Source organism: Garra rufa, chromosome 21 (genome assembly GCF_049309525.1).
Source record: "Garra rufa chromosome 21, GarRuf1.0, whole genome shotgun sequence".
Classification (NCBI taxonomy): Eukaryota; Metazoa; Chordata; class Actinopteri; order Cypriniformes; family Cyprinidae; genus Garra; species Garra rufa.
The window spans coordinates 19,726,789-19,743,714 of NC_133381.1; the positions used below are offsets into that span (position 1 = coordinate 19,726,789).

The 16,926-nt window shown below is 35.9% G+C and overlaps 1 protein-coding gene across 1 annotated transcript; it reads right to left on the minus strand.

Annotated features, from left to right (window-relative positions):
• Window positions 1-6: 6 nt before the first annotated feature.
• On the minus strand, window positions 7-14,409 carry aftphb (aftiphilin b). Its single transcript, XM_073827389.1, has 9 exons — window positions 14,262-14,409; window positions 7,998-9,396; window positions 7,688-7,848; window positions 6,824-6,944; window positions 6,072-6,128; window positions 5,865-5,963; window positions 4,867-4,897; window positions 1,538-1,661; window positions 7-1,385 (listed from the first exon to the last, which is right to left on the minus strand). The coding sequence occupies exons 2-9, from the start codon at window positions 9,354-9,356 to the stop codon at window positions 1,253-1,255; spliced, it is 2,085 nt and encodes a 694-aa protein (XP_073683490.1). The 5' UTR covers window positions 9,357-9,396; window positions 14,262-14,409; the 3' UTR covers window positions 7-1,252.
• Window positions 14,410-16,926: the final 2,517 nt, after the last annotated feature.

Sequence of the window (16,926 nt, forward strand, 5' to 3'; positions counted from 1 at the left end):
AATAAGATATTTCACATTAAAGACCTTTCTTTACATATAGTCCACATGAGAAAATAAATTATAATAAATTGAATTTCTAAAAATGAACCTGTTCAAAAGTTTACATACACTTGATGATTCACAGCTGGCTCTTTGTTTGTCCTTTGTATATGTACTGTATGGTTTTGAAATCCATCTTTTTACACTGAGGACAATTGAGGGACTCATATGCAACTATTACAAAAGGTTCAAATGCTCACTGATGCTCCAGAAGGAAAAACAATGCATTAAGGGCCAGGGGTGTAAACTTTTGAACAGAATGGAGATGTGTACATTTTTCTTATTTTGCCTAAATATATTTTTTTTCCATTTAGTACTGCTTTTCAAAAGCTACAAATTCAGATCTTCAAATTCAAAAAGTTTTAACCCACTGGCTCCAATTGCATTGTCCTCAGTGTGAAAAGATGGCTCTCAAAATCATACAGTCATTGTTGGAAATGGCAAAAATGCTGAAAAACCAAGCAATTTGTGGGACATAATTTTTTTTCTAAAGAACAGCAGACAGTTTAACTTTCCAGGACAAACAAGGGCCTCATGAACAACTATCACTAAACAAAAAAAAAAAAACAGCTGTGGATCATTCAGGTAACAACACAATATGAAGAAACAAGTATATGCAAACTTTGGAACATTTTTCATTTTTATAAATTCAAAATCATTTTCCATTGTGTACTATATGTAAACATCTTATGTGAAATATCTTATTCAGATCAGTACCTATATAAAAAATATAATTTAGCAGATTCTGCAAGGTATGTAAACTTTTGACTTTAACTGTATAGCTTAACCAGGGGTCAGTATTCATTTACAGTGCCTGGTTTCAAGTAGTAAAATGTGCAATTCTGCATTTCACCTCATTGAGCAAAAAGTGCCATTCATTTAAGAAAAGAACTCACATTTTTGAAAACAGCACTCAAAAATGAAACCATAACAAACAAGTCATAAGACATAAAATGTGAATATGCTATTCTAAATACTGTGTGTATAAAAGATGAAATGTCTTTACTGCTAAAGAAACATCATCAGTTTTCACATATAGCTGATTTAATCCAGTTAAAAACATCTGACAACTGTAGAAGTGAAGAACTACGCAGCTTTTAAAAGATTAAAATTTTATATTAAATGTCATTTTGTTCTTATGGAAGAAATAGTGACTTGAATTGTTTTTGAAGCTGATGAGACTGTGAGGTGACTGGCTGATGCCGTGTTTCGGTTAAATGTGATTGGCTGCTGGAGTTAGGATGGAGGGAAACATTAAAACCTTGGCCTGCATGAAGGACAGGTCAGGGAGAAGAGAGATGACCTTTGCTGCTTCTTCGCTTATCTTTTCATCTTTTTCGGGCTTCCTGTCAAACAGAAAAAATGAGCATTTTCTCAGTGATTGCAGCAGAGTCACACCATATTTTGACCCTCTCTGACTGTAAAGTAGCCCTGTAGTTGTGCTCAACATGTTAAGGCATGTTAAAAGTGAATGTATTCATGCATGCACATATCTAACCTGGCTGTTGTTCTGGTTTTCTCCATAGACTCCATGAGTTTCGTAAATGCATCTGCAATGTGGCGACCAGTGGTGTTGTTTTCCATTTTAGCTGTAGTCAGTTCATATATCTCAGGATCAACACCTACGCAAATAGAAATAGTTTAAGAAATTAAAAGATACATGCAAATATGCAGACACACTGTTTTCATTTTCTTGTCATGCTCAAAACTTAGTTCATCATGATGAACACTATAGAAAACTGAAGTATAAATGAAGTATAGAGGTCATGCAAGACAGATAATTCACCAGAAACACTGAGACAGATCACTCAACGCTGAATTAGATTAAAGGAAGAAAAAAGAGATACTTACAAAGGGAGATACTGTAAGTAAGTCCACAGAGAGGAAACCAGGGACAGAACACTAGACTACAAACAAATGCTAAAGATGACAAGCTTCTCCAAAGACTGATTTTGAAATCACAGACACAAGAGAAAAAGAAAGGTTTCACAGCAAACCACTCACTTCTCTGAGACAAACCTGTTCTCTTGTTCTAACCTGGTAATGGAGTGTCAGATTCACTATCTGAGCTACATTCATCCACAGGGCCAAAATAGTCCAAATTTAGCTCTGATATTCCACCATCTTGTGCTTCACATGAGAGCAGCAGCAGTGACAGCAGGACATGGAGGGTTAGTATGTAGTTAGTAGTTAAACATACCCAAAATGTATTAATATTATATACGCTACCGTTCAAATTGTTTGGGTCAGTAGAATTTTAAGTAATACTTTTATTCAGCAAGGATGCATTAAAGTAATCAAAAGAGACAGTAAAGACTTCTGCGTGGTTATAAACCCCAAACTTTTGAACAGCAATGTACATGTACAGTTAAAGTCAAAAGTTGACATATACCTTGCAGAATCTGCAAAATGTTAAATAAGAGGTATCATACAAAATGCTTCTAATTTTTTATTTAGTACTTACCTGAATAAGGTATTTCACATAAAAGAGGTTTACATACAGTCCACAAGAGAAAATAATAGCTGAGTTTATAAAAATGACCCCTGAGGACAACTGAGGGACTCAGTTGCAACTATTACAGAAGGCTCAAACGCTCACTGATGCTTCAGAAGGAAAAACGATGCATTAAGAGCCGGGGGTGAAAACATTTTGAATTTGAAGATCAGGGTAAATTTAACTTATTTTGTCTTCTGAGAAACAAGTAAGTATCTTCTGTAGCGTCTGAAGTGCAGTACTAAATTATGATGTTTAAGCAAAGCAAGAAAAATTCACACATCTTCATTCTGTTCAAATGTTTTCACCCCCGGCTCTTAATGCATCGTTTTTTTCTTCTGGAGCATCAGTGAGCGTTTGAACCTTCTGTAATAGTTGCATATGAGTTTCTCAGTTGTCCTCGGTGTGAAGAGATGGATCTCAAAATCTAACAGTCATTGTTGGAAAGGATTCAAAAAGACAAAAATTCTTAAAAACCAAAGAATTTGTGGGACCTAAAAGATTTTTTTTGAAGAACCGCGGGCAGATTAACTGTTCAGGACAAACAAGGGACTCATAAACAACTATCACTGTAGATCATTTAGGTAACAACACAGTGTTAAGAATCAAGCGTATGCAAACTTTTGAACGGGGTCATTTTTATAAATTCAGCTATTATTTTCTCATGTGGACTATATGTAAACATCTTTTATGTGAAATATCCTACTCAGGTCAGTACTAAATAAAAAAAATAACACGCATTTTGTATGATCCCTCTTATTTTGGTTAAATAATTGACATTTTGCAGAATCTGCAAGGTGTCTGTTAACTTTTGACTTTAACTATGTAAGAGCATGTAGAGAAAAGGAAGATCTGCACCAGGGAATTTGTATTAGAAGCAACAGGGCAAGAAAAAGTAAAGAGAATAAGACAGGAGATGAAAGCAAGTGGTGAACAGAATAGAGAAACTATAGTCATACTGTAGTATAATATATTTATTGACATGTTTACTAACAACTTGGTGCAACATAACTGGAAAAAAATACTATCCAGAAATGAGATCAAGGTCAATTATTTTGGTTCAAGAAATATTCTGGATTTCTTTATTTAATCTTTATCTAATATTTGTAGCATAATGCTGATTATCACTCAAAATAATTGACTCGTTCTTCAATAAAAAAGCAAAATATCAAGGCATTTGCACTGAGATAAAGTCTTATACACAAAAATACACAATGTTTAAAAAAATACAGCCAAAACTAACTGTAAACCTTTTTTTTAGCAAAAATTAAATAGAAAAACAAAGAGGCGAGTCAAAATTATTTTTTTTTGTGATAAACAACATTATGATGCAAATTATGTTGCTTGAACTTGTATTGAACCCAGAACATTCGCTTAAGATCAAGCAAAAGTGGTCTATCACAGTATGCAAGTTAAGTTGGTCAAAAAAAGTGCAATAATGAATGTTTCACTGCTAGTCACAGTGAGGTTTGAAAGAGTAAGGAAAAAGTTTTGCTTTTATCAGAAGGAAAACAAACAAAAAAAGACCACCTAATTCAACCTTAATCATTTTTAAACAGCATCTGAATTCTTGTAGCATCTTTGAAAATGTGGTGGTGTTTCCCCTTTAGTTTTAGCCAAGCTGTACAATGGCTTCAAGTAAGCACCAGCAATAAGGTCAGCTATTCCAAAAAAGATTTGCAATCTTTTTTTTAGTCAAACCTGAGACAGAAGCTGGTGCACAGGGACCAATTTGGTTGTATTTTTGACAACACAACTGAGAACATCCTTGATAATGGGTGTAGTTCTCTTTATCTCAAGTCTTGCATATAATGGCAAGGTAATAAATCACATTTGAAGCTGCATACTTATAGTCTGAGGTAGTATATTTCAGCCTCTGTGTGTGTATATGAGCACATAGTGGACAGCATAGTGACATGGGTCTGGACTTTAACAGTGAACAAGTGGGGAGAGAGGCAAGATATAAACATAAATCTTTGCTAACAAAATATGGTTTCAAAAACAAAGACAAACAACTAGGGGAATAGAGTTTTCAGCTTTTTGGATCATAAACAAAATCTACTTCTCAAACTGTTCTGCTAATGCTAGTTTGGTGCTGTTTTAAATAAAACAAAGCTGATAAAACAAGTACCAGGAAAGAAACTTTCCTAAGTGGGGTGTGAATTGTGAAGGGAGAGGAAGTTTGAAAAAATGGAGAGAAGAAAAGTGTCAAGAGAGGAAGGAAGTGCTCAGACAGGGATAAGCGAGGCAGCATCAGGAGTAGGATTTCTGCCGTGAGTGGCGAGTGGCTTTTTCTTGAACTCTAGAGAAGGAGGCACGGCGAAAAGACGTACCGTCAATACTAATGGCCAAAGAGGACGCCACCTGCAGGATAACATATGGAGTTACCAAGCATTCAAAGAACTTTTCTAAACATCTTAAAGGGATAGTTCACTGAAAAATTACAATTATCGCGATTTATTCACCCTCAAGTCATCTTAGGTCTAGAACACTTTCTTTTATCAGACGAGTTCAGCCTGTATTATTTAAAAAATGCCCTTCCAAGCTTTACAATGGCAATGATTGGGGGTCGAGATTTTGAAGCAAAATAAAGTGCATAAACCCATCATAAAAAGCACACCAGACAACTCCAGGGGGTTAATAAAGGGCTTCTGAATGAAATAGATGCATTTGTGCACGAAAAACCTCCATATTCAAAACTTTAAACTATAAACTGTAATCTATAGCTCCTACTTAATATCATATTTGTGATTACGAGAGAGTGGCGTTCCAGTGGATGACGAATTGAAGACAGCAAAACACAACACTAGTCACAAACTAGAAGTACAAACCAAGGATTTGTAAATGTTGGAGGATTTCAATATAAGATATAGATTCCCCTCCTACTCCATCCACTGCAACGCCACAATTTTGTGGACATGCTTACGATAGTAGAAATTAAAGTTTAGAAAGTTTAAATATGGATATTATTTTTACACAAATGCATCGATTCACTTCAGAAGGCCTTTATTAACAGAGCTGCTGGAGTACTTTTTATGATGGATGGAAGCACTTTATTGGACTTTAAAATCTCAACACCAATTCACTGCCATTATAAAGCTTGTAAAAGCCAGGACATTTATTAATATAACTTTGTATTTGTCTGAATTAAAAAAAATCATATACACCTTGTGGATGGCTTGAGGATGAGTAAATCATGGGGTAATTTTAATTTTTGGGTGAACTGTCCCCTTAAGAGTGAGAGAGTGTCAAAAATACAGAAAATCTAAAGATGATTAGATCGCTAATATATCTTTATCTATATATCTATTTGTATGCTTGCACTTTTCACCTGAGTGCATAGAATATTTCCACTCTCCACAGGAGCAGAAGGGGAAAGTGCAGGGGAGGCTGGAGATTTTTGAGACTCTTTGGTGGGTTCCAGCATTCCCTAAGAAGAAGGAAGAGATGTTTGGTAAAAAATAATAATAATTTTTTGTCCTGCCCACAAATGCTCGAATGGCAGTGTATGTTTTTGTAGTTTAGTGACTTTACTCACCAGTCCAGCAGCAAACATAGGCACGATCACTGGCTGCTTCTTGTCTCCAGTGAACAACTACAAGAGGAATAAGATAATGGTGAAAAGAAGTCAAATCAATAAAAAAGTAACAGTTAAAAAATACAACTATAAGCCATGTGACTGTCTTGTTATTAGTGTATAATAACTAACAATCTACAGTCAAACCAAAATTTATTCAGACATCTTCAACATTTCTCAGAATTTATTCGCTATAGTTTAGATTAGAACTCAGAGTTAAACTGTGTCAGAACAGATTCATCTTGATAATCACATATGAATTTCAGTAAAACAAAAATCTAGTCAGACACCTTCAAAATGTCTCACATTATCTCAGTTTATTTACTGTAGTTTAGAAAATGGTAATAAATAAAATGTGACAAGAACTCAAAAGTTTAACTGTGTCAGAACAAATTCATCTTGGTAATCAGATAACTTTGATAGAAAGGTATGTAACAAAGCATGGTCAGGTCAAAGTGTCTAAATAATTTTTGGTCCCAATATTACTGGTAGTCCACTGTATATAGAATTATTGGGTATATGTCACAGTTTACTTTATTATGCTATCCTCACTTACATAAATGAACTATAGTGGCCTGCACCCACTAGTAAAAAATATAAAACATTATATCTGGTGTCTGAATAATTTTTGGTTTGACTGTACTTCACATGAGAGAAGAACCAGCTGTAACAATATTGTATGTGTCTGAGGTATGTACTTTTAAAGAACTCACAATATTCCTTATTCCTAGGCAATCCAGAAGTATTCTGTTGCTATGGGAACCAGCCCACTTGTACTTGAGGCCGTGAGAGCCGTGGATGTCCTGAAGGTGGCGCCACATGGCCAAAGCATTCCTGGTAAAATAAAAGAGAACCAAACTAAACACACAGTCTAAAAATATAGCAGGTAATTGCGAAATAAAGTTTTAAATAAGAAAGAAAAACTCATTGTGAGATATAAGGTTGCAATTACAATAAATAAAGGCACAATTGTGAGATATAAAGTCAGTTGATTTGAACTGCAATTAAAAGGATAGTTAACATAAAAATGAAACTTCTGCCATGGATTACTCTATTCATGTTGCTCCAAATCAGTGAGACCTTTGCTCAACTTCAGAACAAATGTAGATATTTTTGATGAAATCTGAGAGCTTTCTGATCCTGCAGAGACAGCAACACAACTACCATGTTCAAGACCCAGAAAGGTAGCAAGGACATCGTAAAAATAGTCCATTCAACCGTACTGACACGAAGAAAATACATTTTTGAATAAAGCTTTTTTTTTTTTTTTTTTTGGCAACAAAAAAAGTATTCTTGTAGTTTTATAAAATTAAGGTTGAACCACTGATGTCACATGGGCTATTTTAACGATGTCCTTACTACCTTTTTGGGCCTTGAATGTGGTAGTACCATTGCTGTCTATGCAGGATCAGAAAGCTCTTGGATTTCATCAAAAATATCTTAATTTGGGTTCTTAGGATGAATGAAGCTGATGAATGAGGGTGAGTCATTAATGACAGAATTTTCATTTTTGGGTGAACATTTAAGCCTATGAATCCAGACTGCTGAAAAGCTTGTAGCCAAGAAGAGACTCTTACTCCTGTGTAAAAGTGCTGCTTAGATCCCTTTGCTCCTGAGGATCCTGAGCCTGTAGGAATTTGTGGAGGGGCAAGACCTCAGCGACCCCGCTGACCTTAGAAGGAACGTCTAAAGGGAAGGCGTTTCTGAAGAGATGCTGTATTTTGCAGCTAAAATCAGCCTGGGAGAGATACAAAACACTGGTTTCAGTTAATCTAAACTTCTTACATGCACTTTAAATGTTTGATTTTATTCAGACTAAAATCCATTAATGAACTGCAATTAATTTTAACAAAAGTATGTCACCGTAATTAACATCTAACAACTCACAGTGCTACTCTGAAGGTCTTCACTAGAGGGTGTTCCCGACGTCTTAACATTTTGTTCTTCTTTACCCAGGTGAGCATTCTGTTCATCCTCAAATGCCGCCCATGAATCCTGACCCTCTTCAGTGGCTTCATGCGGTCCAAATGCAGCCCAGTTGTCCTCCCCTCCCACCGCTACACCTCCAAATGGAGCTGAACTAAAGTCGGCAAAACTGTCACTAGGAGGCAACTCGGAACAAAAAGCTACTTCATCGACCGCTGCTTCCTCAGCCAGCTCATCTTCCTCCTTGAAGTCCTTCAGAGTGTCAGTGTCACCAAACTCATCATCCGTAGAGCACCTGGACATCGCTGTGACAAATTCAGGAAATCCTTCCTGGGTTATAGATTCAGTTCGGCTGAAGTCTGCGAAACCCTGAGTTGCGTCTCTGAAATCACCAAAATCCTCATTAGCTGTGGTGTCTACAGGTGGCTCAATCTCCTCATCTTCTTCCACCTCTGCATTTGCAGATGATTCGTGAATTTCCCTTGTGTTTCCACTCAGCTGTGTGTCAGAGATTACATCCACATCCATTGAGGGGGTCGTCTCTGTTTTGACTATGTCAACACGATCCGCAGACCTGTCTAGACAGCCTGCGTCACCACAATCAACCAAGTTCTCCATTTGTTCCTGCTCACCTTCAGCCTCCTGTTCATCTCTACAGGAAGTAAAAGACTGGGAGTCATCACATAACTCCAGTTTAATTTCCGTCTCTCCAGGTTCAGATTCTTCTTCATGCAACGAGTGATTGTTTGAGTCGGGCAGGTTGTCCGTTTGGTTCATTAACTGGTTTCTGTCTAAAACATCAGCTACACTGACGTCTGGTCCAGAGCTTTCCTCAGTGTCTGTGCTTTCTAAGCACAGCTCTGAATTTGCACAAGACTCACTGTAGCCATTACTGAGGCTGTGTCCATCACCTGTGCTGCTGTTTTGGACATCGGGAAGTATCGAGGGAGAGTTCTGACCAGAGAGCTCCGTCTGTAGGTCGGAGGATGTCACACCATTTGTGAGAACCTCAGATGGTTTCTTCTCTGTTTTCTCAACACTGCTGATTGATTCTCCTACCATTTTTCTCTCATTATTCCATCCACTCCCCGATACAGTGACATTCTGCACAGATTTAATTAACAGGTCAGGTGGGGAGTTCTCCAGTGCGTTTGATCGGTTAAATGTTGTAGGTGTGTCAAGCTCTGAGAAGCTGAAACTGGACGACACCCCTCCACCATCGAAACCCCCAAAATCACCAAACTCATCCTCTTCTTCCTCTCCTGCCTCATCCAGTGGAGGTGGAGAGGAGGAGTACAGACAGATGACGTCGGGCTCCATGGTCCTCTTGTTCCACCTGTGGCCACATGCACACACACCCCTAGAGAACAAAACAAACAAACAAATAAGACAGAAAGACAATTACAGAAAACTTGAGAATGTTGAGACATGAATTCACGAAGCATGAAACTTTAAACTACCTTTAATTAGCATCACATTTCTTTTCCTTATCTTAATTTACTAAATATTTCAAGAGTTAGTTCACCCAAAATGTCATTCTGTCATTAATTACTCCCCCCCATGTCGTTCCAAACCCGGAAGACCTTCATTCATCTTCGGAACACAAATTAAGAAATATTTGATGAAATCTGAGAGCTTCCTGACCCTGCATAGACAGCAATGCAACTACCATGTTCAAGGCCCAGAAAGGTAGTAAGGACTAGGGCTGCCCTTGATTAAAGTTTTGTCTGGTTGACTAGTAGTTTTTCATTTTAAGTATTAGTTGACTATAGGTTGCACATCTATTAATAAACCATATAAATAATATTTTTTTAATTGCCTACATAGCCTAATAAGCACTCAAGCGCCCCAAAAAATCTTGCCACAACTATAATAATTAAAGAAATAAAGAAAAACAGCAAGGAGACTGCATTAACATTTTAATGATTTATTGATAAACTAGTGCTTTCTTTGCTTTTGGCTTAAGAGATGAAGTCGCCGACACTGACTCGTCATCTCCGCAGTAGTGATACGTCTGTATGCGCATTTCACACGGATTATATAATTTGACAATATTTGTTAGTAGACATTTAACTCTCAATAACTATATTTTCATGTCTGTAAGGCAGGTATACACAGAGTTTCGAAGTTTTGCGCTCAAGTTCACAGAGACCAATACAGCAGAAAGTGCATCCTGTTTGATTTAATTATTTTACAAAAGCTCAACGTTTCGTTGTTATTTTGAGTGCACACAAGTAAATACTTTACAGATTCGAAAGATGTACTTTTTGAGACTTTTTTTGAAAATGTCCTTACTACCTTTCTGGGCCTTCAACGTGGTAGTTGCATTGCTGTCTATGCAGGGTCAGAGAGCTCTTAGATTTTCATCAAAAATATCTGTTTTCCAAAGATGAACGAAGGCCTTAACGGGTTTGGAACGACATGAGGGTGAGTAATTAAAGACAGAACTTTCTTTTTTGGGTGGACTAACCCTTTAATACTTATAATAGTGCACTACTTGGCAGTTAGGACTTATTGTATAGTTTATGACTGAGCACTAAAAGCAGGAATAATCCACAAGTAAAAAAAAAATATGTGACAGGCCTTAGGCTAACGTAGTCAGCACTGCTAGATCAGAGAGCAGTCCATTCATTATTTACTGGCACTTTAGATGTGACCCCACTTTCATGGGCTAAATCTAGGGCACGTTTTAAAGAAAGCTGCAAAGAGTAACAACACTTTTTAGCTTGTGCATGAGCAGTGAAATGACTTGCAATTATTGACTCGTTCTCAAACCTCAAAGGATCTGAGATGTCTCACATGATGGTTAAAGCAGCAACAGCTACTAATATTTAACTGTCTTCAGACTAATTATCATGGTGTAGAGTACAACAGTGGTGCAATGAGGAAAATCTATAATAGCAGTCATATGCAAATTTACTTTTCACTAGTTTCAAGTAGGTTTATGTTTCCCTATTTAAAAATTAAATAGGGAATTTCAAATTTCTGACATGTTCATCATGGTGAAAGTGAAAGCAAGTTGCAAAAATCTGCACTGTTTTACACAGCCAAAGCCTGGAATACACTACACTCTTAAAAATGTTGGCATCGACGGTCAGAGCCAGTCTGCAGATTTAAGCTGAGAGACTCCATAGAAAATTGCGTAGTGTATGATGGACACAGACAGACTTTTTTTTATCTGTTCGGATTTTAAAAGTTGTGTAGTGTATTCCAGCCCTAACTCAGTGTAAACAAAACTATAATCATGTGACATCTGGATAATAATTCTAGAACTCAAGATAACACTTGTAGATCATTAACCTCTCAGAGACCAAGCTTTGATATTAATGTTGTATCGATATCAGTGCAATGCCCCCAGTTACACAGAGTGAGCCCTAAAACACTGTATAACAAACATGATTAGTGTTTCAAACAATTAATGATTGAGAAGTCAGCTGCCAACTACTTTTTCCTTTTTTGTCCTGTTTTACATAACAGTTCCAATGACAAAGGCCTGTAAGCGGAAACTTTTAAAGTCAGCAGCATCCCATGGATGAGGAATGATAATCTAATGGACATTGTTAGTAATCTGACTTGAGGAAAAACTAAATTAGGTCACACAGTAACATACACACTGTACACTACCATTCAAACATTTGAGGAGTCTGTTTTGCTCACTGAGAATGCATTTATTTAATCAAATGTGTAGTAAAATAGAAATATTGTCAAATATTATTACAGTTTAAAAATAATGGTTTTCTATTTTAATATATTTACAAATGAAATTTATTTTTTTGATGAATTTTCAGCAGTAATTACTCTAGTCTTCAGTGTCACATGATCCTTCAGAAATCATCCTAACATGCTGATTTGGTGCTCAAAAAACAAAATAAATTTTGAAAATGCTCTGCTTAATATTTTTGTGGAAATGCTGATACATGTTTTTCAATTTATCAATTTGTCCTTGCTGAATGAAAGTATTAATTTCTTTCTCAATAAACAAACAACTACATATAATATTACTGACTCCAAATTTTGAACAGTAGCAAATACTGTGTTTTTTGTATTTGTGTGTGTGTGAGACATCACATTTTTCTGTTCACTCATACCTAATAGTAAATTGCACAGATGCTCTTTGATTCTGGAAAACCACAGTGCGCAAATTTCCCTAGAAGTCAGTTACACACACACGTACTCTGATGTGACTTTGGGCATTTATGATTTGTAATATTTTGCCTACTAGCCCACATACTAGAATACTTAGCTTGCCTCATGCAAACAGACACGCTCCTATACACACGCACACTGTGTAAACGTTGATATGTCCTCTTTGAAGGGAGCGTAAACTGATGAGGAAACCCAATCCACTTCCTTTGTGCTCTCAGACAAACAGCACAGACTCAGAGCCAGAGACCAAACACTGAAGGACAAAAACTCCGACCATTTAGAATTCCAAACATTAAGAACCAAGATTTAGCCTAATCCAACATTAAAAAGAATTTTAAATTGAAAACAACTAGAATAGTATTGTCCAGCGCAATTCACGAAACCAGTTTGGAGGGTATGTTTCTACCCCCATGAAAGACTGCTGAAGTGGCAATACCTGAGACTGAACCAGTCTATGCGTGTTTGAAACGGAAACATTTAAATGTTTATGCTAAAAATAAAGATGTTCATAAAGTCATTCAACCTATAAAAGGGACTCAAGACCTTATTTTGACCAATGAATTTCTGATTTTTCAGTCATTCAAAGATTTTTTTTAAATGTTTCATAAGTAATACACTCACAAGGAATAAAGTGTTTTCATGATGCGTCATCAATTGGCCATATTGACGGCACTGAACGTAAACAATGCCACTGAACCGAACAAAACTCGCAAATTTTGCTGATAACTGCTGCTGAAAATGGTCAGTTATTGTCATGTTTTGGGCTGTAGTAATCGGTCGGACCGAAAAAAAACATTTGGAGTACTATAGACTGCCAAGAATTATAACAATTAAAGGAGAAGTGTGCAAAAAAACTGTCTGAGGAACAAAAGGTGTTTGTGGCTGGCCAAATAGAACCAGGATTTCCAGGGTAAGAATCCTGACAACATTCGTGTTTGTTCGTATCATTTCCGGTCAGGTAGGTGAAATATTAGGCTAATATCTTAATTAATACTGCTCATGAGTATCTTTACCACCTATTAACTTAATTTTCTCAAAATATTGTGCTCTTAATTTCCTGCTTACTAAGTCCTTCTTAATATGATTTAGCAGCTTCCACATGTTTTTTAGTGGTTTAGACAGCATAAATTAGCAGAACAGCGTATTCAGTAGTACATTTACTGCACAATCCATGCTGTTGTTTACATCTGAGTATCGCCAATATGGCATGCATCCGGGTAACTTACTAAATCGTGACCTGAGTAATGTATTAAACTATTGTATTCACTAGAAACTATTCTATGACTTTTCAATAATGTTTAAGAATTAAATTTCATCACTATGTGATCACACACGCAATACAAAATTAAACAAACACCCCAGAATGGTTTGTTCTCCAGAAGGCGATGAATAAATGACTGTTTATAAATATAGTAGGGACAAGTCTCATGGATAACGCTACAAAACAGAGCACTGATATACCAATAATGAAATCAAATGTCTTTCACCCTACTGTTTCATTTTATTTATGACATATAAGGTAAATATGGATTTTTAAAATTGCATAGGTTATATATTAAAGACATTTTTTTTCTTCGGTGGAACACAAAGGTGCTGTAAATCGAACTGGGAGAAAAATCGCAATAAAGTTAAAAAATTACACCCTGACAGCTACTGTTTATTATCATCGCATCTTTTTTCCATACAATGACAGTAATGGTGACTGCGATTGACATTCTGCTTTGACATTCATCTTTTGTGTTCCATGTTAGTCTAAAACAATATGAGATAGGCAAAAAAATGACAACGCTTTTATTTTTAGATAAAATATTCCTTTACCGTGCACTTCGACTAGAGGAAGTGTTTTACGCGAGCTGTCACAGTTGTTGTGGCATTTTGTCACGAGACGGCTGTCATCAGCCGGTGTGGTTTCTAATCCACTCAACACCTCAGAATAGTATTTATCAGGACTAAGCTATTAGAGTGATAATAAAGTTAGCACTACCATCGAAGTTGTCATAGAATTGTTTATGAGACGCTCTTGTCGTGCGATCTAACGTTAAGTGGTTGACAACAGCGAATGCAAAGCATTATTCTTACCTTCGCCTATCCGCTATGGAGGATCATGACGGGCACTGAACCTGTTCAGCGAGAGGACAAGTATCGTCTCGTCTTGTCTTGTCTTGTCTTGTCTAGGTAAAGTTAAACCGGCTCTCACTGCCAGTTTCTTCGCTCATCCGGAGTTCCGTGTCCAACAATATGCAATGCAACCGGAGAGCCAGACCTTTATTATCACTCTGCCAGATCACAAAGTTATCTACCGACCCCTGTCGGTACGGAGCAGGTGCAACGCGACACGAGATCACCATAAGGATGTTAAAAACAAAATACATCATACAGAATCGTACAGTACCAAGCCTGCACTTATTATATCCAAAAATAGACAAAAGTAGTAATATTGTGAAATATTTGTACTATTTAATATGTATTTGAATATATTTTAAAATATAATTTATTCCTGTGATCAAACCGAAATTTTCAGCATCGTTACTCCAGTCTTCAGTGTCACATGATCCTTCAGAATCGTTCTAATATGCTGATTTGCTGTTCAAGAAACACTTTCTATTTCTGTTTCAGATAAAAGCTGTTCTACTTAACTTTCTTTTCATTAAAGAAACTTGAAAAGTTTCTACTCGGCTATTTTCATAATAAATGTTTTTGAGCAGCAAATCAGAATGTTAGAATGATTTCTGAAGGATCATGTTACTGGAGTAATGATGCTAAAAATTCAGCTTTGACCACAGAAGTAAATTGCATTTTAAATATATATACAACTAGAGAAACAGAAAACAGTTATTTTAAATAGTAAAAATATTTCAAAATTTGACTGTTTTTGCTGTACTTTAAATTAAAAAAATGCAGGCTTGGTGAGCAGAAGAGACTTCTTTAAAAAACATTAAAAATCTTACTGTTCAAAAACGTTTGACTGGTCTCAAACATTCCTCATCAGAAGCTAGTTAGCATATTACATTTATATATGGGGATACCCCTGCTCCCTTAAAATGGCAGGCTTCTTTTTTACGTCAAAAATGCAGTTCATTGTAGTAAAATTTTTCATTTGAATCACCAAAAATATAATACTCAGTGTCTTTAATTTTGTGTATAACCCAATTACACCAATGTTAAAAAAGTCAAAATTGTAAACCCTTTTAGTGATAGAATATTTTTGTCTAATATATAATAATTATAGAAGTATTACACATTATTATGAAAGCCCACGTGAGCCTACATGAAAGTAACTGTGATTTAAGGTGATTTCCACACAACAAATGGGTGATGGAGATATTGAAAGTAAAAGTTTGTTAAACCACTTTCAGATATATATGTAGGGGGCAGTCATGGCCTAATAGTTAGAGAGTCAGACTTGTAACCCAAAGGTTGCGGGTATCAGTATCGAATTGGGTAAAAAAAGGGTTAAAATAAAGGCTTTTGAAAAACAGACCAATTGGCAAAAATCCACCATTAGAATAAAGACTATTTAAAGAAGTAGTTCACTTTCAGAACAAAAATTTACAGATAATGTACTCACCCCCTTGTCATCCAAGATGTTCATATCTTTCTTTCTTCAGTCGTAAAGGAAATATGTTTTTTGAGGAAAACATTTAGGGATTTCTCTCCATATAATGGACTTCTATGGTGCCTCCGAGTTTGAACTTCCAAAATGCAGCTTCAAAGGGCACTAAATGATCACAGCTGAGGAAATAAGCGTCTTATCTAGCAAAACGATTGGTTATTTTCTAAAAAAAACATTACAATTTATATACTTTTTAACCTCAAATTCTCATCTTGTCTAGCTCTGTGTGTACTCTGTGTAGAGATTAAAAAGTGTATAAATTGTAAATTGTAGAAAATAACCGATCGTTTCGCTAGATAAGACCCTTCTTCCTCGACTGGGATCATTTAGTGCCCTTTGAAGCTGCATTTAAACTGCATTGTGGAAGTTAAAACTCAGGGGCACCATAGTCCATTATATGGAGAGAAATGCTGAAATGTTTATGTTTTTTTTTTTCCTCAAAAAACATAATTTCCTTACGACTGAAGAAAGAAAGACATGAACATCTTGGATGACATGGGGTGAGTACATTATCTTTAAATTTTTGTTCTGAAAGTGACCTACTCCTTTAATAGTGGAAACCAGGAGGGTGAAACCTACAAAAAAATGAGCTATACAATCATTGTTGAGCAACTGATAAGAAAAAAAAAAAGAGTTGAACAGAGGCAATGATCAGATGAGACTGCTATCATCTTGGCTTTGTTGTTTCATCCAATAAATTCTTATTTTGACTAATGGAAATCTACTTCCTGATCATTTTTATTTTTGCAAGATGACTTTTCTCCACTCCACTGTTTCAAATATTGATAATGATAATAAAATGTAAATAAAAAAAACAGTGTATTAGAATGATTTCTGAAGGATCATTTCTGAAGAGATATGATGCTGAAAATTTAGCTTTGATCACAGGAATAAATTACATTTTAAAATATATTCAAATAGAAAGCAGTTACTTTAAATAGCAAAAATATCTCACAATATCGCTGCTTTTGATGTATTTTGGATCAAATAAATGCAGCCTTGGTGAGCAGAAATGATGTCTTTAAAAAACATTAAAAATCTTACTGTTCAAAAACTTTTGCCTGGTATTGTAGATACCATCTAAAATCACAAAATCACACAAAATCACATAAAATCTAAATCTTAAATGGC